The 25,819-nt window shown below is 41.2% G+C and overlaps 1 protein-coding gene across 2 annotated transcripts; it reads right to left on the reverse strand.

Annotated features, from left to right (window-relative positions):
• Window positions 1-681: 681 nt before the first annotated feature.
• Window positions 682-22,026, reverse strand: ALAS2 (5'-aminolevulinate synthase 2). Of its 2 annotated transcripts, XM_043459969.1 has the most exons (10): window positions 21,828-22,026; window positions 21,046-21,168; window positions 19,959-20,069; window positions 17,466-17,688; window positions 16,723-16,907; window positions 13,975-14,154; window positions 11,275-11,439; window positions 10,461-10,729; window positions 5,125-5,287; window positions 682-972 (listed from the first exon to the last, which is right to left on the reverse strand). In XM_043459969.1, the coding sequence occupies exons 1-10, from the start codon at window positions 22,006-22,008 to the stop codon at window positions 809-811; spliced, it is 1,764 nt and encodes a 587-aa protein (XP_043315904.1). In that variant the 5' UTR covers window positions 22,009-22,026; the 3' UTR covers window positions 682-808. The 2 variants fall into 2 exon arrangements, with proteins under 2 accessions (XP_043315904.1, XP_043315905.1); XM_043459970.1 differs by lacking the exon at window positions 19,959-20,069.
• Between the last annotated feature and the right edge of the window lie 3,793 nt (window positions 22,027-25,819).

Raw genomic sequence — 25,819 nt, forward strand, 5'->3', positions numbered from 1 at the left:
ATACGTTAAAGGGTGGAAAGAAATGGATCCCTCAAACCTAGAGTTGCCAGACAGGACCAGGAATTAATTGCACAAGTATTAGGAAAGATTGCCTCCTAGGCAGGTAATATTAATTCACCCAAGTGTGCCATGCACATGTTTTCAGTGTGTTATGACCTAGAGAGGTTGGGAGCCTTGCCTTGAACAAGTTGCTTGCTATAGCCAAGCCTCTTTCCCACCTTGGGAAATAGAACTGATAAGTCCTGTTCTATAAGGTGCTGTGGGAAGCAAAGAGAATAATGGATTGAGGAGAATATCCATTCTCTTTGTTGGAAAATACCTTCAAGCTTTTGGGGAACCACTCCTTTCCTCCAGGCAGATTCGTTTGGGCTGATTCCATCTCCTTGCTTCAGGGGCTACCTGGGGCCAAAGTTTTCAGGTCTACAGAATGAAAAGTCAATCCTTGGATTTTTGGTGAAACCATGGGGAAAGAGCCATTTAATATAAATCTTCCAAGTGTCCTGGCTCTTTGTGCAACTCAGTGTGTAGTTTTTGGCCTCTCCCTCTGTCTGAATCTGTTTCCCTCTCAGTAAAATGGGATGGTCAGATCAACAGGTGATCGGTGGTTTCCTCATGGATCTGCCACTTGTCTGAGGGATACAGGTATAATGCAGTTACCTGTTCTCTGTCAAACAAACAGCTACAAATGCTACACTTTGCTCTTTATTTTCAGACTCAAGTCAGCTAAAGACACACAAAGCAGAGGACAGGAGGCGGCCCAGCTTCAAGTGAAGTGCAGATGGAGTGGGGATCCAAAGCAGCTGGTTTCTTAGGCATAAGTGGTGACATACTGGGGTCCCATGTTCCCAAAGTAGGAACGTTCCCACTCACTCATGAGCTCGAAGTGTACAGGACGGCGGCAGAAATTGCAGGCAGCTATAGATATATCCTGGAGGGGGAGTCCCACCTCAGTCCAGGCATCTAGCAGCTTCTCTGAAGGTGATGAGGGGAAGGGAGGGAAATAATTGGTTAGAGTATGTCTTAATCCCTGTGCCACATTACAGATGTGCCAAGATATTGATCCCCTCAACCCTTTGAGATATCTCAGAACTAGAAATAGCCACATTAGTTTGCTCCTTTGTGTGATGTGAATACTACCATTTGTGTATGGGTGCTGTGATGTATAAAAGTTTGAGAAGCACTCATGTGACATAATTTGAAGCTGTACTGGCCTGGCCTGAACCACTTCCTAAGTACATGACATGGTGCAACTCAAGAAGCGAATCCATCTACTTGGAAACTCAGCCTGGTGAGGAAGATGACATTGACAGTAAATATACAGTGTCATCAGTATTGTGACCTGGGAGCCTGGGGCAGGGGTTTTTCCTAGAAGGAGTGGGGAGCCCAGAGGACAGAACCTGACCTCTCTGTCAGAAGTACCTCAGTTGTGTCCTGGGGCTCTGTCCCTGGCTCTTTTTTCATGCTTACTCTCTGTGTGATCTCATCTAGTTTCATGGCTTTAAACACCATGTATATGCTGGTGATTCTGAAATTTTCATATCTAGCCCAAAGCTCTTTCCTGAACTCTAGACTTATATATCCAACTGCCTTTCTATATCTTCACCTGGATATCTAATAGGCATCTGTAACTTAACATGAGCACAACTGAGCTACTGATCTCCCTACCCTCCACCAAGTCTACCCTACTTTCAGCGATAACCATCTCAGTTGATGGCAATGCCAGTTGCTCAGTACAAAAATATTTGAGCTATCCTTAATTTTCTCTTTCTCTCCTATGACACATCCAGTTTATTAGCAAAAACCATTGGTTCTACCTTCAAAATCTGACCACTTCTTACCAACAATGCTATCCTCAGGTCTGAGCCACCATCATTTTTTCATTTTTTAATTCTGAAGATGTTTTATTAAAAAGCAAATTCTTTGCTATGTGACATCCAATGACTTGGGAATTTTAATCCCTTCTTTTGTCACCATCATTTCTTAACCTGGAATATCACAGTAGCCCCCTAATGGATCTCCCTGCTCCCACTCTTTCAGTCTGTTCTCAACATAGAAGTCAGAGAAACTCTTGAAACCTGAATCAGATTCAGATATGTTACTCATCTGCTTAAATCCTTCAGAAGGCTTTCTATTTCAGGGTTCCCTGGTGGCTCAGACAGTAAAGTGTCTGCCTACAGGGTGGGAGACCCGGGTTCGATCCCTGGGTCAGGAAGATCCTCTGGAGGAGGAAATGGCAAACTACCCCAGTACTCTTGCCTGGAAAATCTCATGGACGGAGGAGTGTGGTAGGCTACAGTCCACGGGGTCGCAAAGAGTTGGACACGACTGAGTGATTTCACTTTTCTTTCACTTTCAGGGTTAAAGCCATAACCCTTCCAGTGGCCTGCAGTACCCTACACTGTCTGATCCATATTGCTCCTCCTCAGTTTTCTATCTCTTTCCCTCTTATTCACACCATTCCATCCATACTCATCTACTTATTGTTCTTCAAATACAAGAGGAATACTGCTGTGTTAGGGTCTTTCCTGTTTTAGGCTGTTCTCTCTGCCTGGGATGCTCTTCTCTTATATTTCTTTCCAGCTGACTCCTTCACTTCCTTTATATCTTTGCTCAAGTGTCACTTTGGTGGTCTCTATCCGTAGCACTCTATTTAAGGCTGCAAGCTTCCTCTCCAAGCTAGCCCCTGTACCTGCCCCCAGCACTTTCTATCCCCCTTTTCCCGCTATATTTCCCCCCATAAATGCTTAGAATTACCATGCTATTTAATTTGCACTTATTTTTAAGTGTTCCTTTTTTAATTATCTCCTTCTACTAGTATGTAAGCTCCAGAAGATTTTGTGTCTGTTTTGTGTAGTACTGAATCCCCAGCACCTGGAACAGTATCTAGCACACAGTAGGTACTCTATAATTATGTGTTGAAAGAATGAGTGAAAGATGCCTGATTACATCTAGAAGATGAAAACAGGTAAGTCAGAGTAAGGGATGAGGGAAGGCATTCTACTCAGAAGGAAGCATCATTAACAAAATCCCAGAGGTAAGAGGCTAGAGCTAAGTGAGGGAAATGTAAGTCATTCAGAGTAGCTGGAGAAATAAAATGAATGTGGGGAAGAAGAGAAAGCATAGAATGCCATGTTGAAGGCATTGAATGCTATGCCAAGGAGGTTTGACTATTCTCCAGGCCAGTGTCTCCAGTTTGGGGGCTATACATCCTATTAGTACAAAAGTTCTAATACCTACTTCCAATGTATGTATTTTTTATATACTACATACATATATCATTGTCAGTCTGTATATTAGAGATCAGTATCAGTAATGCTTAATTTCCTATTTTTTAAGACAAAAAGTAAATATACAATTCTAATAAATCCCCTTACCCTATGGATTATCTTGCATACCTCACCTTGGAGACCACTGCTCTAGTCTAGACAGTAGGGAAATATGAAAAGGTTTAAACTAGGGAGCTATGTGGTCAGATATTTAGAAAAATCCCTCTGATGGTAAGTATGGATAAGGGATTAGAGAAAAGCAGGAGAATTAGTTAGGAAGAAATCACATTGACATGGATTAAAGAAGTAGCAATGGAGAAATGAGATTTGAGAGAGATTGTAGAGAACATTTGCAAGATTTCATGATGGGTTGGCTATGACATTGAAGGACTGACTGGCGGAGTCATGGTGAATGCCTCTCATATTTCTTTCCTGCAAAAGCCCAGCATAAGTGGACACTTAGAAAACTGAGAATACTGAAAGCTCTATAATTGAAGCCTAGCACAAAGAAGGCTGAGCAAGAGGTCCAGAAGTCTAAATCATTAGCTCAGAGAGGTGATAGATCTATTGGTATGAGCATGGAGGTAGAAACAGACTCTCCAGTTCAAACCTAGTAGCTATGTGACTTTCGACCAGTTACTATGTATTTTGATACCTCAATTTCTACATATATAAAATGGAAATGCTAATAATACCATCTCTACTCCATGAGGATTAGATGAGTTAATACGTGTAAAGTATTTAGAACAGTTCTTGACACATGGTAAGTACTTAATAAGTGTTGGCTAGCATTATTTGATGCTTTTAAATGAATGAATGAATGGCATCTACCTGTCTTGTTTTCCCAGTACTCTCATTCTGCATATGCTCCACACAAACAAAATGCTGTAGCTAATGTATGCCCTCCATTTTCCTATCTCTAGGTCTGTGCTTATTGAATTCCCTTGTTCTGAAATATCCTTACACCATACCATGGGTACTTCAAGGTACAGCAGAAAGACTTCCTTACCTATGAAGCCTACTTAATTTCACCCTTCTTACCCTCTCTGGCCATAAATTAACACTCTCCTTTTAGCTCCCAGAGTACTGGAGTTCACCACACTGGACCAGTACCACATGTTTATGTCTGTCTCCTTTGCTATGCCATCAACTGCCTATGTGTCTTTCACCCAACAGACCTAGAATAAGAACCTGCTCTATGCTGGCCCTGTACCCAGAAGGAATCCAGTAAACTTTAGGTGAATTGGGCACCTTAAGGATAAAACCCAAGCTATTCAGCTCTACAAGCCTCCAAACTGTGTGTTGTCTTTGCAGATTCATAGGTAAACACTCCCCTACCTTATTCCATTCTTACTTTCCTACATTCCAGTAATATCTGCTTATTCTTGATATGTCCAAGGCTACTTCTCATCCTCTTCCTTGCCTTTCCCAATGCTCTTGCTTCTACTGGGAATATCTCTTCTGCATCCTCTTTCTTCTCTTGGTCCAATACCACACCCCTTCGCAAGACTCAGCTCAGGTTGTCACCTCCACTAAGAAGCCTATACTGAATCCCACAGGTTGCATCATGCCCCTTTTCTGTTCATACACCTCCCCCATGCATTCTTTTTGTTGAACTTCAATCACTCCTTGAAGTCATTGTTTGAGTCTGCTGTGGTCTCCTCAACAAAACTGAAGCCCTATGAGTATAGGAACTGTTTCTTATTCATTTATGACTCTAGTATAGGGTATAGGGTCTAGCACATAATAGATGTTTCAGAAATATATTTTTAAACTGAATGGCATCCACTGTCAACTTCTTACGGTAATGGGGCTGAAGGAAAGAAGAGTGCTGTAGACACCAATGTTGAGGACTTACCCACAAAGTCTTCCATCATCTGAGGGCTGTGGTGGGGGGAGGGTGCCAAGCGCAGCAGCTCCTCACCCCGGGGGACAGTTGGGTAGTTGATGGCCTGCACATAGATGCCATGCTTGGAGAGCAGGAGATCACAGATCCTGCTGTTCAGCACTGCATCACCCACCTGGACCCAGGAGAAAAGCTTGTCAGTATCTGCTCCCCTGGCCCCACTATTGCTAGCTCTATTAAGCAGGTGGAGGGAATCAGATCAAGGAACTCCACTGAACTTGGGGGCATATATTTTCAAAAGAGTCTTAGTCAGTGGCAGGTCTAAAATCTCTTATCAAGGAGTTGCTCAGTGGCAGCAATCTGACTTAAGATACATGCATCCCAATGTTCACAACAGCGCTACTTACAATAGCCAAGACATGGAAACAATTCAAGTTCCCATCAACACATAATTGGCTTAAGAACGTGTGGGGTGTGTATGTGTGTATATACACACACACACATGCATATGTGCATACATGCATAAAATTGAATATTACTCAGCCACAAAGAAGTGAAATATTTTCATTTGTGGAAACATGGATGTACCTAGAGAATATTATACTAATTGAAGTGAGTCAGACAGAGAAAGACAAATATATCACTTATATGTGGAATCTTAAAAAATAATACAAATGAATCCATAACCAAAACAGAAACATACTCATAAAAAACAAACTTATGGATGCCTAAGGGGAAAGAGGGGCTTCCCAGGTGGCTCAGTGGTAAAGAATCTGCCTGCTAATACAGGAGACATGGGTTTGATCACTGGGTTGGGAAGATTCGCTGGAGAAGGAAATGGCAACCCATTCCAGTATTCTTGCCTGAGAAATCCCATGGATAGAGAGACCTATGGCAGTCTATGGTCCATGGTGTCGCAAAACAGTTGGTTGGACATGACTTAGTGACTAAACAACAACAATGAGGTATAAGGGAGGGATAAATTAGGAGTATGGGAATGATAGGGAAGGAACACAGCCCTGCCCATCAACAGAAAATTGGATTAAAGATTTACTGAGCATGGCTCCACCCATCAGAACAAGACTCAGTTTCCCCCTCAGTCAGTCTCTCCCATCAGGAAGCTTCCATAAGCCTCTTATATTTCTCCATCAGAGGGCAGACAGAATGAAAACCACAATCACAGAAAATTAACCAATCTGATCGCATTGATCATAGCCTTGTCTAACTCAATGAAAACATGAGCCATGCCATGTAGGGCCACCCAAGATGGACGGATCATTGTGGAGAGTTCTGACAAAACGTGGTCCACTGGAGAAGGGAACGGCAAACCACTTCAGTATTCTTGCCTTGAAAACCCCATGAACAGTATGAAAAGGCAAAAAGATAGGACACTGAAAGATGAACTCCCCATGTTGGTAGGTGCCCAGTATGCTACTGGAGAAGAGTGGAGAAACAACTCCAGAAAGAATGAAGAGATGGAGCCAAAGCGAAAACAACACCTAGTTGTGGATGTGACTGGTGATGGAAGTAAAGTCCAATGCTGTAACAACAATACTGCATAGGAACCTGGAATAGTAGGTCATGAATCAAGGTAAATTGGAAGTGGTCAAACAGGAGATGGCAAGAGTGAACATCAACATTTTAGGAATCAGAGAACTAAAATGGACTTGAATGGGTGAATTTAACTCAGATGATCATTATATCTCCTACTGTGGGCCAGAATCCCTTAGAAGAATTGGAGTAGCCCTCATAGTCAACAAAAGAGCCCAAAATGCAGTACTTTGATGCAATCTCAAAAATGACAGAATGATCTCTGTTCATTTCCAATGCAAAACATTCAATATCACAGTAATCCTAGTCTATGCCCCAACCAGTAATGCTGAATAATCTGAAGTTGAATGGTTCTATGAAGACCACAAGACCTTCTAGAATGAACACCCAAAAAATATGTTCTTTTCATTATAGGGGACTGGAATGCAAAATGAGGAAGTCAAGAAACACCTGGAATAACAGGCAAATTTGGCCTTGGAGGACAGAATGAAGCAGGGCAAAGGCTAATAGAGTTTTGCCAAGAGAATGCACTGGTCATAGCAAACTCCCTCTTCCAACAACACAAGAGAAGACTCTACACATGGACATCACCAGATGATCGACACTGAAATCAGATTGATTATATTCTCTGCAGCCAAAAATGGAGAAGCTCTATACAGCCAGCAAAAACAAGACTGGGAGCTGACTGTGGCTCAGATCATGAACTCCTTATTGCCAAATTCAGACTTAAATTGAAGAAAGTAGGGAAAACCACTATACCATTCAGGTATGACCTAAATCAAATCCCTAATAATTATACATTGGAAGTGAGAAATAGATTCAAGGGATTAGATCTGATAGACAGAGTGCCTGATGAACTATGGACAGAGATTCATGACATGGTACAGCAGACAGGGATCAAGACCATCCCCAAGAGAAAGAAATTCAAACAGACAAAATGCTTGTCTGAGGAGGCCTTACAAATAGCTGTGATAAGAAGAGAAGTGAAAAGCAAAGGAGAAAAGGAAAGATATACCCATTTGAATGCAGAGTTCCAAAGAAGAGCAAGGAGAGATTAAAAAAAAAAAAACAAAAAAACCTTCCTCAGTGATCAACACAAAGAAATAGAGGAAAACAACAGAATGGGAAAGACTAGAGATCTCTTCAAGAAAATTAGAGATACCAAGGGAACATTTCATGCAAAGATGGGCACAATAAAGGACAGAAATGGTATGGACCTAACAGAAGCAGAAGATATTAAGAAGAATACACAGAAGAACTATACAAAAAAGGTCTTCACAACCCAGATAATCATGATGGTGTGATCACTCACCTGGAGCCAGACATCCTGGAATGTGAAGTCAAGTGGGCCTTAGGAAGCATCACTATGAACAAAGCTAGTGGAGGTGATGGAATTACAGTTAAGCTATTTCAAATCCTAAAAGATGATGCTGTAAAAGTGCTGCACTCAATCTGTCAGCAAATTTGGAAAACTCAGCAGTGGCCACAGGACTGGAAAAGGTCAGTTTTCATTCCAATCCCCCCAAAAAAAACATTGCCAAAGAATGCTCAAACTACTACACAATTGCACTCATCTCACACACTAAAAAATAATGCTCAAAATTCTTCAAGCTAGGCTTCAACAGTATGTGGACCATAAAATTCTAGATGTTCAAACTGAATTTAGAAAAGGCAGAGGAACCAGAGATCAAATTGCCAACATCTGTTGGATCATCGAAAAAGTGAGACAGTTCCAGAAAAACATCTTCTTCTGCTATATTAATTACACCAAAGCCTTTGACTGTGTGGATCACAACAAACTGTGGAAAATTCTTCAAGAGATGGGAAAACAAGATTACCTGACTTGCCTCATGAGAAATCTGTATGCAGGTTAAGAAGCAATAGTTAGAACTGGACATGGAACAACAGACTGGCTGCAAATTGGGAAAGGAGTAAGTCAAGGCTGTCTAAACGCTTGGCTGGATGAAGAACAAGCTGGAATCAAGATTTCCAGGAGAAATATCAATCACCTCAGATATGCAGATAGCACCACCCTTACAGCAAAAACAAAACAAAACAAAACAAAAACACACAAACAAACAACAACAACAACAAAAAGAAAACAAAGAAGAACTAAAGAGCCTCTTGATGATAGTGAAAGAGGAGAGTAAAAATTTGGCTTAAAACTAAACTTTCAGAAAACTAAGATCTTGGCATCTGGCCCCATGACTTCATGGCAAAGAGATGGGGAAACAATGGAAATAGTGACAGACTTTATTTATTGGGGCTCCAAAATCGCTGCAGATGGTGACTGCAGCCATGAAATTAAAAGATGCTTGCTCCTTGGAAGAAAAGCTGTGACCAACCTGACAGCATATTAAAAAGCAGAGACATCACTTTGCCAATAAATGTCTGTCTAGTCAAAACTTTGTTTTTTCCAGTAGTCATGAATGAATGTGAGAGTTGGACTATAAAGAAAGCTTAGCGCCAAGGAATTGATGCTTTCAAATTGTGGTGTTGGGGAAGACTCTTGAGAGTCCTTTGGACAGTAAGGAGATCTGACCAGTCCATCCTAGAAGAAATCAGTTCTGAATATTCATTGCAAGAACTGATGCTGAACCTGAAACTCCAAAACTTTAGCCACCTGATGCGAAGAACTGAGTCATTTGCAAAGACCATGATGCTGGGAAAGATTGAAGGCTGGAGGAGAAGGGGGATGACAGAGGATGAGATGGTTGGATGGCATCACCACTCAATGGATATGAGTTTGAGTAAGCTCCAGGAGTTGGTGATGGATAGGGAAGCCTGGCATGCTGCAGTCCATGGGGTCACAAAGAGTCAGACACTACTGAATGGCTAAACTGAACCGAACTGATGGGATTAAACAGATAAAAGTTACTACCCATAAAATAGATAAGCAACAAGGATTTACTATATAACACAGTGAACTAATGGAAAATAATCTAGAAAAAAATGTAACTGAATCACTTTGCTGTACACTTGGAACTAACACAATATTGTAAGTCAACTATATGCTGTGCTATGCTTATTAGCTCAGTTTTGTCCAATACTTTGTGACCCCATGGGCTGTAGCCTGCCAGGCTCCTCTGTCTGTTGGGATTCTCCAGGCAACAATACTGGAGTGGGTTGCCATGCCCTCCTCCAGGGGATTTTCCCAATTCAGGGACTGAACCTAGGTCTCCCTCATTGCACCCAGATCCTTTACTATCTAAGCCATCAGGAAAGCCCAGGAATGCTGGAGTAGGTAGCCTATCCCTTCTCCAGGAGAACTTCCAGACCCAGCAATCGAACTGGGGCCTCCTGCAGTGGAGGCAGATTCTTTACCAGCTGAGCTACCAAGAAAGCCCCAAGTCAACTATACTTCAATTTAAAAATTAAATGGGGTAGAAGTGCTTCTAGGGACCTTGTCTTGAAGCTGTTTGTAGAGGAAGCATACTTAGCTAGTATGTTAATTTGGGGTAGTTCTGAGTAAGAAGATAAAACCCCAAGCAACTTCTGGGGTGTTGTCACTGGGCTAATTAAACATATTTGCAAAAGTAGTGTTTCAAAGGAACACTGAACTAGCCCAAGGAACAGGACAGTCTACTAACCATGAGATAATAGCTAATGTAAAAAAAAAAAAAAAAAGACTAGTTAATCCAGAATGACTGATAATTTTCCAAAAGGGAAAGAAAACTGATGATAAGGAGGATGGTTAACAAGAAAACAGTTAGCAGGAACAGGTTTCAGTTTGCTAAGTGCGGGAAGGCTCCCAGGAGAGATGGTGGAGACAGCAATGGGCAATGTAGGACTCTTACCCGAATGGGGATGATGTGGCTGGGGCATGGGATGACAGGAAGGCCCCTGTCCATTAGTAGCTGACGCATGTGCTTGACATTGCGTTGGTGGGCCCTTCTCAGGGCTTGGCCCTCCTCTCCCTTGAGTAGTCGCACGGATTCCAGAGCCCCAGAGAGCACCATGGGAGGCAGTGAAGTGGTGAAGATGAAGCCAGCAGCATAGGAACGTACCGTGTCAACCAAGTCACGGGTGCTGGCAATGTAGCCACCCACACAGCCAAAGGCTTTGCCTGGAGACAAGGAAGAGAATGAGGAGGTTATGAACAGATCCCATTACCAGCCCCCTGAGGAACAGGGTAACTCAAGGCAGTACACTAGAAGCTGGAGCTCCAGACTCCCTTATCATCTTTCTTGTCTGTGACAAGCAGACAGAGCTGATAGTTGTGCCGCTTTGCGATAAGACTTGCAAGCCCTGCCATGTGTAATGACTAGATATGCCGGAACTGGGTGGGGACCTTCAACTGGTTAGATCCAAAAGTAGAGCTAAATGGAGCTTGGAACTGGGGTGGGGAAGGAGTTTTGATCCACAACTCCACTCACTGAGTTGAACTTGGTAATTTGGCCCAGCTCAATGGTCTTCTCAAAAAATCTTCCAGACTTTGTCAACAATTTTTCAGTGGGATGGGAGTGGGAGGAGAGAATCCAAGTGTTCTATAGCCTGGGCCATAAATTCTATGCAAATAGCTTTTGCGACTTTGTGGAGGAGGAAGAAAACGTTCTTCTAGGGACTTCTTTTCTGGATTGTATATAAGGGTAACCCAAGGGACTCACTCACCAAGAGTTCCAGAGATGATGTCAATCTTGTGCATAATTCCATCACGCTCCCCAATCCCAGCACCCCGGGACCCATACAGCCCTACAGCATGAACTTCATCCACGAAGGTCAGAGCCCCATACTGGTGGGCCACATCACACAATTCCTCCAGGGGACAGATGGCACCTGAGCAAAGTCATGAATAGAGGTAGATCATAACCCTTCTCCAGTTCCATCTCCAGCATGGAATTTGTGGCGCATAACAACTATAGGTTGGGAAAGGGGGAGGGTGTGCACCCTTAGTTGTGGCTATGCCAGACTTCTTCATATGTGTTGATTGAGTTCACCCTACTATCACCCAAGTTGTGTGTGTGTGCATTTTCCTCAGCCTGTGATTAAGGTTTACTTTTCTGTCTTTCTATTTTTACTTCATTCTGATAATATCTGTCCTCCTGCTTATGCTATTTTCCAGCCTCTCTCTGCCTTTCCACCCCTCACAAGTCTGTGTATTTGCATCAAGGATTGGCACTAGCCTACATGATGCCTTTGTTTAAATAAATTAAAAAAAAATTCTCCTTTTGCTCCAGGTTAATGTTTTCAGATCTCACTCACCCTCTCTGCCAAGTGCTATTGTCAGATGTGTCAATATCATTTTTTCACTGGTCTTCCATATTTCTATCTTTCTGACTTTTTGCCACTCTCTCTTTTTATGGCTATTTCCAACTTTGTTTCTGTGTCTCTATTTTCTATCTCTGTCTTTGTTTTTCTCCCTCCTCTCCCCCCTTCCTCTGTCTCTTTGTCAGTGTCTCTATCCCTCCTTCCCTCACTCACCTTCCTCCTCACTTCTGTTCTCTCTTTCTTATTGTTTGTATCCCTTCATGTCTACCTTTCTGACTTTAGACTTTTTTCTCTGTATCTCTGTCTCTTTCTGAGTTTCTTTGTGCCTCTGTTTCTGTCTTTTCTGTTTCTGTAGGAATATATTTGTTTCTCATCTCTGTCAGTGTTGTTACCTGAGGGTACCCTCCCATAGACTCGGTCTCGATGTATTGAATGAAAGTGAATTAGAAGTAATCTGTATGTTCCTGTACATTTTCCATGCAGATTTACCATTTTCCCCTGTTATTCTGTGCTGATAATTGTTTATAAGGTCTTCAAATGTCTGTGAATTTCATGCACAGATTTTGTGACCACTCTACATATACAAGAACCCATACATCTGTCATTCCCCATTCCTGGAAACTAATGGTGCAGGGAAGTGGAATACAACAGGAACTTCTTCATGTGGGAACAGGGACTCCAGGCTAGGATTAAAGTTTATGAGCAGCTGGTGGGACAACAGGAGGGGAGAAAACCACAAGAGTTGGAGTCCAAGACTAAGAGGACAGTGTAATGGTTCAAGCATCATTTCAATGGGAGGAATTCAGCCCTAAGTTGACAGTTTCGGCAGGGTTTCCACCATTCACTAAATAAAGAACCATTCATTTGCAAATGTAAGGAAGTAGAATGGTCCCAACATTCATTGTTTCTGGTTTTCACTACAGAAATAATGATTTAGAGTAGTCTCAGTGGTAGAAATATGATCATTGCTGGTTGTAGAAATGTGGACGAGGGCATGACAGTAAGTTTTTATATATATTCACTCAGTTAAATACTCTCGGTCACTCTATTAATTATCATCTCAATTTTTAAAGATAAGGCAACTGAGACACAGCAATTAAGAAACTTGTCCAAGCTAGTAAGTTGTCATGCTGGGATTTGAACATGGATAGTTTGGTTCAACAGCTTGTGCATCACCATTACTTGATGTGATGGCACTTACACTGGCTAAATCAGAGAGTACAGTGGACTCTCCTTTGTTTCACTTGGAAAAGTGACAAATTGAAATGAATTGAGGATCTCTTCACTTTAAGAAACCCAGAAGATTATGCCTAAAATAGGCGATTTCTGCCTAAGAGGGACAACAATACAATGATTTGAGCATTGTTTCAGTTGGGGAAAGGAAAGAGGTAGGATGATAAAGGTGATTTATTTCTACTTAGATCATGATAAATAGAATGTCTTCCATCATCTCTTTCAAGCAGATATTTTACCTTGAGGAAAGCTGAAGTTCAGAGAGTTAAAGAGTTACCCAAGGTCACTGAGCTGGTAAGTGCTAGAGATAGGACTTGAACCAAGATCTGTCTGACTTGAAAACCTGTTTTGAGTCCAGTGCTACATATTGGACCCTAAAAAATCTCCCAGGTACTGGTTTGTGAAAATTTTTGCTGCAGGAACCAGACACTGGGATGATTGATCTGCACATCATTTCTAATGGAAGGAGCATCGTATGAAGGAATTGGACTCATACATCCTAGGGTTCGGATACACACTTTGGCACCAGTTTACTGAGCCAGCCAAGGTAACTTGGGTACTCTCTCTGCGCTTCATTTTCTTAAACTTTGAAGTCAGTGTAATAGCTGTCTCTATCCTTTGGCATTTACTGGTTATGTGACCTTGGGCAAGTCACTTCACTTCTTTGTGTTTCAGTTTCCTCATAGAAATAGAAATAATAATAGCACTTACCTCAGAATTTTTGTGAAGATTAAGTGAATTAATACATTTGAAATACTAATAATTTTGCTTGGTACATAATAAACATTCTATAAATGTTAGTTATTATCATTATCATCTTAGTTTTTGTGAGACCTATGTTAGTAAACATGCACTCACACATATGCTTACCATCCATGGAGTGAACAGTCTCGAAGGCCACAATTTTGGGTGTCTCAGGATTGGACTTCTTTAGAAGTTTCTTCAGGTGGTCAGGGTCATTGTGCCTGAAGACAAACTTGGCTGCTCCACTATTGCGGATACCTTGGATCATGGAAGCATGGTTGCCTGCATCCGAGTAAATCTCGCACCCTGAAGAACCAGATGCATAATGCTTAAGCTTCTATCCCAGTATTCACATTTCAACTTCAAGATTGACTTGGCAGGAGCAAAGAGCTAATCCTTTCCTCCATTTGAAGCCTCTGCTCAGCTTCTCCCTTCTCCAGAAGCCTTTGTAACACCTCTTCCTCTCTTGAAAGAACTCCTCTGCCCTGAAATTCTGACCCCTACACTCTTCTCTCCAGGCATTTTAACCCTGGCTTGGACTTTGGTTCTCTTGGGGTGGAGGAAATTTAAATTTCCCAAGAATGATCTAGAGTTTCCTGAGAACAGGGCTTACCTTCCTATTCCCAGACACCAAGATTAAGCCTTAGAAAGGAGTTTATCCCAGGGAATGTTTGTTAACTTGGACTGATGATATATTCTTCCTGATTTAGATGAAATCCCACCTTTTCCAGATAGCATACTTCTGCTCATAGTTACAGGGTAGATACTTAGACTTTCACAGTTTGAATCATAACCTCATTACAAGTCAGAGCTAGAAGGGCAATTGATGACCATGGAATCTAGTCACTTTAATGTACAAGTGAGGAAGCTAAGTCTAAAGAAGGGGAGACTTTTTGTCTAGGACCTGAGGAATCCAGGGCTTTTTACTGAACAATGGTGGGAGAACAAGTAGAGGTGGGAAATTGGCAGATGGAATTGATTCCTGGGCCCCTGAACCTGCACTGACATCAAGGAATTGTGGCCTTATATTAGAGTAAGGGATCACTTCTACCTGTGGAAATCAGGCATGGCTTCCTGGAGAACCTGCTGTGAAAGATAAGTAGGCTGGAAGTTTCTTGGGAGCAGGGACCACAACTTTTTATCTTTCTGTTTCTGGTACCCAGATTAAGGCTAAGTGTACAGTAGATGTTAAGCAAACCTTTTTTGAATGAATGGATTAAAAAAACAGAATTACTGAATTTTAAGTGAGTGAATGAATATGTGAATTAGTATATTACTGAATGAAAGAATGTGAGGAGAGGTGTCAAAAGATGAGCCTGAAGAGGTAGGTAGAGGCCAGATTATTGAAGGCTTTAGAAGGCATGATAAAGAGAAGGGCAGTGGGAATCTATTAAAGGGTTTTGGGCAGAGGAATAACAAAGATGGGCTTTTATTTTTAAAATATCATCTGGTTCTTGTGAAGAATATGTTGTAGGAAGGCAAAGGTGAAATCAGGAAAATGACGTTGGTCTTAGGATGGTGGCAGAGGAAATGAAAAGAAGTTGAATTCTAATGGCTGAAGGAGTTCACTGAAGACATTTCCAAAGATATTGGCTTGAGTTGGGGTTATGTGTGGTCTTGAAAAAAGTTTCTAAGAAGCAGTAGAGATGTTTATAGTGTGCTGAAATTTTTTCAAGAAGTGAGGAAATGGGTAGCAAGTGTGGAGACTTTTCTCAGTTTGCCTGTTATAAGGAGGAGACAGAATGGCAGTAACTAGAGAGTGAAGAGGAAAAAAATTTTTTTGAGATGCAAGAGACTTCAACATGTTTAAAGAGCAGGAGAGGCTAAAGATACAGGAAGGAGAGAGGGAACTCATAGATCAAGATTCCTGATGAGGTAGAGGATGCACAGAGTACTCATGTAAGAATTAGTCAACATGAAAAATGGCACCTCTTCTACAGTGGCAGGAGATAAAGAATGAAAAGAGGCCATGTGAGAATGCTCATGAGTTTATAGGTAGTTTGAGGCAAGAAGTTGAGGACATTGCTGCCTAGGGTATTCTGTTTTCTGTGTGGTAGGAGATGAAGTAATCTGCTGTGGGTGGAGGTGAGGTGGAGGTGTAAGAAAGCTGAAGAGAATGGGGTTTGTCAAAGTTTCCTTGGTGACTTGGAGAGCTGACTATGGAAACAGAATTGCCAGAAAGCATAGAGGACAGTAGAGGTTGGGGACCATGAATTATTAGTGGCTCCCATCTAAGTAATTATATAATATCAGTATTGACACAGAGAAGGTGGAGAGTTGCATTTATCTGGGATTGGGCTATGATGGAAGAATGATAGGCATATGAGTTGAGGACATTACTGGTTAAAGGATGGGAGAGTGGGAAGATGGGATTCGGATGAGATCTGGTGTACAAGTGAAGGAATTAGCTTTAGGCAGAAGGAGACATGTGTCTTCAATTTGTAAAAGGAAAGAATGAAAAAGGGTAGATGAACAGTGAGATAAATTTGTGGGTTTAGTGGCTATAAGTTAAGGGACCTCCTGTTTGGTGGCTTCTGTTTTATTTGTTTTGTAAGATGTGAGATTATTTGCTAAGAGTGAAGGAGAAGGTAGCCACAGGTTTTAGAAGGGGAAAGAAAGTTTGAAAAAGCTGATATAGGAATATAAAAGGACTATTTATAAGTGTTGAGTTCAACTGAGTTAGGAAATGACAAATTTATGATGTTACCCTTCAGTAAGATTAGGATATAGTCATCCAGTGTTGAGGGTATGCAGGGTGGGTAAGAACAAAGGGCAATGGGAGCAAATGAACTCAGAAGACAGGGAAGGCTGATGGAGACAGTAAGCCTGGATGCAGAATACTAGCCCTGAACAAAGTTTTGGCTCTGGGCTTACCTGGCAAGATCTTGGCCAAGGTGAAGAGAGTGGAGTCATTGGCCACAAAGCAGGAAGAGAAGAGCAGGGCTGAGTCCTTCTGGTGCAGCTCAGCCAGCTCTTGCTCCAGCTCTACATGGAACTTACTGGTACCCGAGATGTTGCGGGTGCCACCAGCTCCAGCTCCATGGCGCTGCAGGGTCTCTCTGGCCAGGAGAAAACAGGGGAGGCAAGGAGAAGAAACTCTTGTCAGATACTGATAAACTGTGTAGATTTCTCTTCCTTGATAGGGGTCAATATTAACTTACTGATTCTCTATGAGTTGTGTCCTATATGACAAAGTAGAGGTCAGTATGGAGCCAATGGGGAGAAATGGGCATTCCTTCTTAGGCTGAAAGCACTCAGGGAGAGAAGGAGAAGCTAGATTGGTCTTGATTAGCTTGGAAGATATTTTAGAGGAGGTTGCACACCATCTCTGGTAATACTCATTCTGTAGCCAGAGTCAGAACTCATGGAGAGTGCAACTTGTTCAATTTCTCATCCTCTTCTTTGTAGCACTGGACACCAAAGAGTTTGGAAAACTAGGCTTGTTGACTTAGTTCCTGTCCAAGGGTTAGATTTGTTGAAAGACCTCAAGACAAAAGGGGTGTTGGGTGGAACCCAGGTTTCCACTGTCAGCTCTGCCTTTTCCTTCTATGTGTGACTTTGGCTCTTCTCTGGTTATCTCCCTGTGGGCTCATCATGGCTCAGACCCTAGTACTCACTGTGTGGCTTGCAAGACCCGAGGGTGCCGGCTCATGCCCAGGTAGTCATTACTGCACCAGACAGACACATCCTTTGAGGCCACAGATGCCTCAAAGAAGTGTTCAGCAAAGGGGTATGCATCAGCCCAGCGATTCACAGTCTTGAAAACACGATAGGTGTGGTCCTGTTTCTTCTCCATGATTTTGTCCTTAAAAAACTGGTCATAACCAAAGACATGGTCTCCTGTGGGAGTAGAGATGGGGATGAAAAGAATTCATTTTAAATTACTTCCTGGCTAGTCCATATTTTATTTAATGCAATTGATTTGGAGTTCTCCAGTTCCCCTTCCATTTATTCATTTATTTGATCAGTTATTAACTTACTGGGTCACATTAATGCTCTATTTAATTCAACCATCCCTTTGCTTACTCACTGACTCATTCACTTATTATACATTAACTCAGGCCTCCTACCCCTTTCATGGCCTCATTCCTTTTTCCAAGGTTAGTATGGCACCCTCCTTCCAGAAGTACCACCTCAAGTTTCAGTGGGAAGAGTGTTGATGGGTCTAGTTCTAGTCATAGTTCTGCTTTCCTAGTTGTGTAATATTAGCAAGTCATGAATCCTCTTAGTCTTAATTTCCTCACCTATAAAATGGGGCTAATAATATCTTCATTGCAGAATTATGACCATCTGATGACAAACAGAATGTAATACATCCAATCTAATATCTGGCATATAGTACTATTATTGTGGCTATTGTAATACAGTAGTATAGTAATAGTAGTAGTAGTAGTGAGAATAATAATTTTAAATAATATTATTATAGCCAACATTTAATAAGTGCCTATTACATGTAATACCCTCTCTTAGTAACTTTATAGATATCATTTCATTTATTCTTTATAATAATGCTATGTGGAAATTTCTATTAGCATCTCCATTTTACAAATGAGGAATAGTCTACTTCTTTAACCACTACAAAATGGAGCAACCTTATTTTTAAGACTGAAATATAATGTATGCCACCAGGCTTGTTAAGCTCCAGAACTCTATCCATGAGACAGAAATCATGATTGCTGTAGATGGCAACTTATATGGTAGGAGTGTACATTAGTAACATCTTTGCTGCAGGGGTGTTTGGAACTATGTACCAAGAGTTTTCAAAATGCACATGCTGACATACCTAGGGAAATATTTGCAGCATGTTTAGCACAAAACTTGATATCCAGAATTTATGTTTTAGAAACTCTGAAAATTACTATGTAAAATTTTAACCCAATAGAAAAGTGGGCAAAGAATATAACCAGACCATTCAATAAATGTAGTAAAAAGATGCTTAATCAGGGAAAATCAACTGCAAAAACAAGTTTTCACTCATCAAATTGACAAAGATTTAAAAGTTTGATACTATCAAGTGCTGGAGAGTGTGTGAGAATATGAATTCTCTTTGATAATTAGTACACCCCTTTGGAGGACCAGTTGGCAATATTTATTAATATTGAAAATGTGTACACCTTCACATCCTGAGATTTCCACCTCTTAGTGTCTGTTGTAGAGAAACATTTACCTATCTACATGAAGAGGTACGTTCAAGGATGTTTGTTGCACCACTGTTTGTAAGAGAAAAAACTGGAAGCAACCCAATTGAGGAATAGCTAACTAGTTTCTAGTATAGCCATATATAGTCTAAGAATACTATATATTATCTTTGGGTACATTTATATGTATGTAAAACCAACATACAATATAAAGTGGAAGAACACACACAAAAAAATTGGTATAATTACATGAAGATGCTTGGTTGATTAAATGATGTTGCATTCATGCTACAGAACACAATTCAATCATTTATAATTATTATGCAGCTCTATGTTTAGGGACATGGAATAATGCCCATGACATATTGTTAAATGAACAAAGAACAACAACAAACTGGAGCTGGAATGAGATCACATTTCTAATAAAAACATGTATGTGGAGGGAAGTGTAGTTTTGTATGTGTGTGTTCAGTCATAGGAAAATATCTGGAAAAAATATAGGAAAAAATTAATGGTGGATGGTGGAGCGCTGATTTAAATTTCCCTCTTTATATTCATTTTGTATTGGGAAGATAAAACAAATTCTGTTATGGAAAATTATTATAAACACACATAAGACAGGGGGAAAAGTTCTCTGTGAAGGATGAGTGTTTCTGAGGGAAGCATGGAGAAGAAATGATAGCAATACATCTAATATTTAATGAAACTTCATAACAAGTTAGAGGCACTTCTGTAAGTGTAATTTTATTTCCTTCTTGTAATAACTTGTTGAGGTATTAAAATCTCACTGCAAGTATATGACTTACTTTCCAAAGCATGCAGATCCAGCAAGTTCCAGCATTAAAATTTAAACTCAGACTCCCCTGGGCTCTAAAGTAATTCTTTGCCATTTCCTCTGCTGTGTCAGTGAACAGCATTTCAGCATTCCTTCCATATTCCTACCCCCTTTTACTTCCACCTCAGCAAACTCACCAGCCATGTTGTTCTGAATCAGGTGTGTGACCTTCTCTGAATTTTTCTCTGGCTCTTGGGGACTGGAGAATGGCTTCCTCAGGCTGGTTGAGGCCAGAGAGATGGGCAAGTCTGAGAGGGAGTAAGGGATCCAGTGGCCATGAAGAGAGGGAGGGGAGGGAAAGAAAGAATGTGCTGTCTTCTTTAAATTCAATACAACGTATATAAATTCAAGGTTAGGAAGTAGAGAAGCCTTGAACAGAGAGAAGAAATATTCTGAAAAGTAAGCTTTTTCTCATCTCCCCAAGTGGAGACTTATATGTCATGAAACCATTCATAAGGTGAATTACACTTTTCTTCACTAGGACTTTCCTTGGGTGAGATAACTGGAGCAGCAATGCTGAGTCTTGCACTTGGAAGATATATGCAGGATAGTGTCCCTTACTCTTCTTTTCTTTAAGTCATTAGAATTCAATTTTGAAAATTTTTGCCATACATTGACACGAATCAGTCATGGATTTACATGTGTTCCCCATCCCACTACAATATTGTAAAGTAATTAGCCTCCAACTAATAAAAATAAATGGAAAAAAATAAATAAAAAAGGAAAAATTGAAAATTTTACTCTTAATTATATCCCATAAAGTTCTGTGAAAGATGTTGACAGTATGGCCAACTCTCAAGTGTGATTATCTTGAATGGTTTGCACCAATTGAATTGACCTAACCTCAATACTCATCTAGAGAATGTACCTACTTCCAAAACTTACTCTTTTATGCAAATCCAGATTGTCATAGAGTAGTGTTGCTTATATGTGGGAGCCCAGCCTGTTGGAATCCATTTAGTCACCTGGGAGAGAGGAGGCAGAACTCTAACAGGCTCATTTTAGACTAATAGCTAAAAGTTATAGAAGCATGCATATGTGTTGGGGAGGGTGAATTTCAGTGCACAGTTTAAGCTATTGCCTACCATGGTTCTCCTAGAAAAGACTAGACTTCCATCATGGAATGTGTACCAGTTGCCTTTGGATTAGCCTAGCTCAGGACCATGATAAAATGAAATCAAGCATTAGATGTAGATGTTAGATGAAGTGGAACTTAACTCCAACCTGTCTTGAAAATCTTCACGTCTTCCTGGACTTCTGGGGCTGCTTTCTGCACAATTTTACTCTTCCCATCCTGGAGTTCCAACAGCATGAAGGGACAGTGGCTCTTGGCCCAAGATGGAGAATCTATACAAAGAGAGTAAGTGGTAGTGAATTTCTAGCTATAAGTTTCTAGCTGTAAATTTAACAATGATCACTGAGATGTACTATATCTAAAAGCTCTATCTCAGGCTATGGTAGAGACACAGAGACAGATGTATCTGGTCCCTGTGCTAAGGGAGTTCCTAAGTTGTTGGGAATGACACATACTGAAGACACATTATGAACAGTGCTGGGATAGGAGGGAAGACATGGGCTAGAAGAGGGAAGGGACATGACCCAGAATTGGAATTAGACAGGCTGGAAGTCTAGGCAGGCTTCAGAGAGGAGATGGTGTCCAAGTTAAGTGTTACATGAGAAGTTTGAGATGCTCTGGAAAAGATAATGGGACAGAGTTATTTGGCAGGAGCAAAGACATAGGAACTTAAAATGATAGTTAATCCAGACAATTTTAAGTAGTTTTAGCATGACTGGAGTATATAGAATGTGAGGGGCATGAGAATGAGACTCTTTCTAGAGATACTGATGTAAGTCAGAAGTGAGGTGTATTTTTAGGTCAGCTTATTCTTCTTTGACACTTTTCACATGAACCCTCCCAGTTATTAGGTAACGATGACCAGTATGAGTTGGAGTCTTATCTCTAGGACCCAGACATTTTCCCCCATTTGTCAGCAGTGACTTCTTACCCCCTCCAGCCTTGGTTGCCTTAAGGTGGATTTGAGAACAACTTGGTCCTTGCGTGGCCAGAATGGGACAACGTCCAATACCAAACAGGAACTGGTGAGTCTTAATCATCTTGCCCAGGAGGCCTGTGGGGCTCCGGATAAGCACTGGGCAACGCTGTAGCAACATGGCTGCTGTCACCATCTTGAGCCTGAAGTTCTGCATAAGATGTGGAAGAGATGAGATTCCACTATGAAGGCCTGGCCAAAATCCAAGGGTCATTCTTATATTTGATACTTTGCCTTTAGCTTCTCACCTGATGCTTACTCCCCTCCCCAGAAATGCCTTTACTGTTATTTCAGGCTAAGAAATTTCCCAATCTTAAAATGTACCAATGGGGCATCTGAGAGGAAGAAACAGGAAACTGATCATTAGACCAAAGAGGTAAAGAAATGAGTTCCCACTGGAGGTGAGAAAGCCTGAATTCTGATTGTTTTAGACTTGTCTACTGACCCACTCTGTGATGGTATGTATCACTGAAGTATGATTGTGTGTGGTAGGATAAGAGTTGACAACCCACCAACCCTTTGATCAACACTTAAGGCTAAGACTCTTTCTAAGAATATTGGCCTCAGCCAAATGAAAATTCAACCTGCTAATGCAGACAGATGCTGTTGACCAGGGCTCCTGAGGCTTGGCTAAGAGTCTTTCCTGAGCAGGCCCAGCCAGAGAGACAAGCTTGAGGCCACAGGTACCAATTTAAGTAGATTCAGGAAATAGAATTAAAGGGTACATGTCCCACCAGACTGGTATGTTACTATCTTTGGATTTGCTCCTGGATTTTGGAAAAGCACAAATAGAGATGTAGGTGATAACAAGCCAAGCCCCAAGGGATCTGGGAAACATCTATTGGTGAATGAAAGAGGCAGAGGCTAAAATGGATATTCATTGAATATTTTATCCAAATGTATTCAATAAATATTTATTGAATTTAAATAAGTATTTATTGAATTTATTAAATATTTATTAAATAAATGTTTATTGAATTGGGGAGTAAATTAATGAATGAGCAGGAACTCAAAGGGAAAAGAATATGGAAAGAGTCATAAGAAATGAAAAGTTAAGAAAGATAAAAGGCAGAAAGTAATAGAAAACAAAGGTGCAATGGTAGTGATGGAGTTAGAACAATAGAAATTGCAGGAGAGAGAAAGATCAAAGTCAGAAGGAAAGGGGACAGGTAGAGATAAGAACAGGAAGAAGATGACTGATCCATAACACAGAGGACAAGAGGATGATGGAAAATACAGGAGGCAGGGAAAGAGACTGAGATGAGACAAAGAGAATGAAAAAGAAGACAAAAGAGTAGAGAGGAGAGGAAAAGGATGGAGGAGAGGAATTGAGTAACAGAGAAGAAGTAGAGTTAGAAACAGATAGACAGAAGGACAAAAAAGGGATATGAGGCAAAAATCAAGGAGCATGCAGAAATATACAAAGACTCAGAAAACTAGGAGCAGGAGAGGAGAGAATCCAGCAGGGATAGAAAGTCAGTCAGCACAAAGGTAAAGGAGAAATTCTATCAGAGTCTGTGGAGATGGAGAAGAACAACAAAGAAGAGTTAGGTGAAGAGGAATTGGCCCTCCCTACTGAGAGAGATGAAAGTGAGACTGAGTGACAGGGGGAAGGGAGTAGAGACAAGATCAAAGGGTAGAGACAGAGAGGTGGCTAAGTGGGGTTGGGGGTTGGGATGAGGGAGGAATGAGAGATGTAAAAAGAAAGAGAGCTACAGATAGCAAGAGGGAGAAGTAGATTAAAAGAAAAAGGACAGCATCCAGCATCAGAGAGTGAGCCAAAATATGGGACAGGATAATAGGGGAAAGATGGAAGAATGTTTGAAGACTAAGGGCCTGCCACCACCAGGAGAGCTACTGAGTAGAACCCAACAACACCTCTACTATTTAAGGCCTTATATTTTGAGGGACAAGTGAACAGGAGGAGCTCATGCCATGTTGTTATATGGCAATATCCTTCATCTCTTTCTGAGCAATACTCTTCTCTTCTAGATCTCACAGAGCAAACACCCTCCTCCTAACTCACAAAGCAACCTCTTTCCCTTCCTTGTTCCATCGCAGAGTATCCTCCCTCCAACTCTCACAGGCTGTCATAAGAGCATAGATTGGTGTATGGAGTAGGGTATATGGATCTTGAAATTGGGAAAGGCCAAGTTGTATTGAAAAGACTAAATGAAACTCATGTTAAGATTTTGGGAAAATGCCTAAAGAAAAATGTTAGCTTTTCTTATTTTGGTTCCAGGTCTCTAACTCCTTATGTCTACCTCATATGGTAGGTAATTAATTAAATTTGATGCCTCCCTCATATCTGGATATATGAGTTTCCCTTCTCCTGCCTGCCTGCAAAGGCTAAAGTGCTTGGGGCTGAGCCTGCAGACCACAGATAAGGCTCTTGGAGTTTATCACATTTTGGGTCTGACCACTCCCCAAGCTGAGACTAGGGTGTGGGAGAGAAAAGGAGTTCTTTTCTAGAATCATGTCTGTGCATCTGGCTGGGGCTGCCCTGGCTACTGGTGGTGAGGGGGGTTGAATGGCCAAGGGAGAGAGAGGCAAAAGAGATGGTCAGGTCCCAGGCTCCTGCAAATTCCTTTCCCCAACATTAATGACAATAATGACCACATTGGGGTATGCAATGTGAAGAAAATACCCCAATATTGGAAGCAAAGTCCAGTCTTGCCTTGGGATGATGGTGAATCCCACCCACAGAATAAAAGCAGAAGTTCAGTACACACATCACCTCTAATAGGCTTTTAGCCATGATATATACTCAAGACCTGGGAAATATAGGCTACTTTTTGGAATCTGTTGAATTATCAAGCTCTTTCAAGCTTCAGTTCCAGTTTCTCTGTTCTGATACTCCTTTCCTGGAATTTGCTCTCTTACTCTGCCTGCCCATATTTATGATCTATAATCCTGTAGTGTAGTTACCTTGGGCTCTGTTTCCATTCTATTTTACTACCTATCCTGAGATTGGAGTGAGTAAAATCTAATCAAAGAAGTATTTTAGGCAATTAAGGGTATTAAGAGCACAGCCTGCTAGACTACTTGCATTTGAATCCTTGCTCTACTACTCACTAGCCCTGGGGTATTAGAAAAGTCATGCTTAAGCTCTATATCTTTAAAATGTAGATAATAACAAGAATACTCGAATTCACAGGGATGTTGTGAAGATGCGGTAAAATAATCTATATAAATTATATAGAAGAGTACCTATCCAACAGTAAATACTGAAAAAGTGTTATCTATTTTTTTGCAGGTATGGTTAAGGCTTTATTGGTGATCAGCATGGCTGGGCAGGGCCCATGCTGGGAGAGCAAGGCCTGCATACCAGCACACCAGGCTAGTCCTGGTCTTCAGGGCAGTGCTGGGGGCTCAGGCCTGAGCTCTCCAAGCCAGGGGTCTGGCCAGGCTACTCACATCAGGAAAATAAAACAACAACAACAACATGAAAAGGAAGGATGGTCTGGTTGGCTTTAGAGCAGAAATGATAACATCAGGGGGTGATTTCACTGAAAAAGAATAGGATGCTGTAGAGTTTAGAGATCCTAGATTAGAGATCCTAGATCCTAGATTCCACATTTTCTGTATAAGGAAAGGGAAGGTATAGCCAAGGGAATTAACATCATGAGTATACCAGACCAGGTCTGGAAAGCTGGCTCTTGTCTCAACCCTGATTCTTGTCCTTATTCTGTTATAATTTACTATATGAAATTGAACCCTGCACTTTTCTTATCTGGGTCTCAGTTTCTCCACAGACATTGGACTAGACAACTCCATAGATTCCATCTGATTCTAACAGTCAAACACTCTCAGAGTTCTTACTGTGTTAGACCCCTTTGTAAATGCTTCACATACATTGACTTATTTAATCCTCATGACAACCCTGTGAGGTATAAACTAATATCAACTTTATTTCAAAGATGAGGAAACTGAGGACCCAAAAGATT

This window comes from Cervus canadensis, chromosome X, assembly GCF_019320065.1.
Source record: "Cervus canadensis isolate Bull #8, Minnesota chromosome X, ASM1932006v1, whole genome shotgun sequence".
Taxonomy (NCBI): Eukaryota; Metazoa; Chordata; class Mammalia; order Artiodactyla; family Cervidae; genus Cervus; species Cervus canadensis.

What these genes read in the sequence shown, in the direction of transcription:
- ALAS2 (XM_043459969.1), bottom strand. Translation starts at nt 22,008, where the DNA reads ATGGTGACAGCAGCCATGTTGCTACAGCGTTGCCCAGTGCTTATCCGG. An exon ending in CGGGTCTTGCAAGCCACACA is followed by an intron (nt 16,908 to 17,465) that starts GTGAGTACTAGG and finishes TCTCCTGGCCAG; the next exon opens with AGAGACCCTGCAGCGCCATG. An exon ending in CATCATCTCTGGAACTCTTG is followed by an intron (nt 10,730 to 11,274) that starts GTGAGTGAGTCC and finishes CCTTGTCTCCAG; the next exon opens with GCAAAGCCTTTGGCTGTGTG.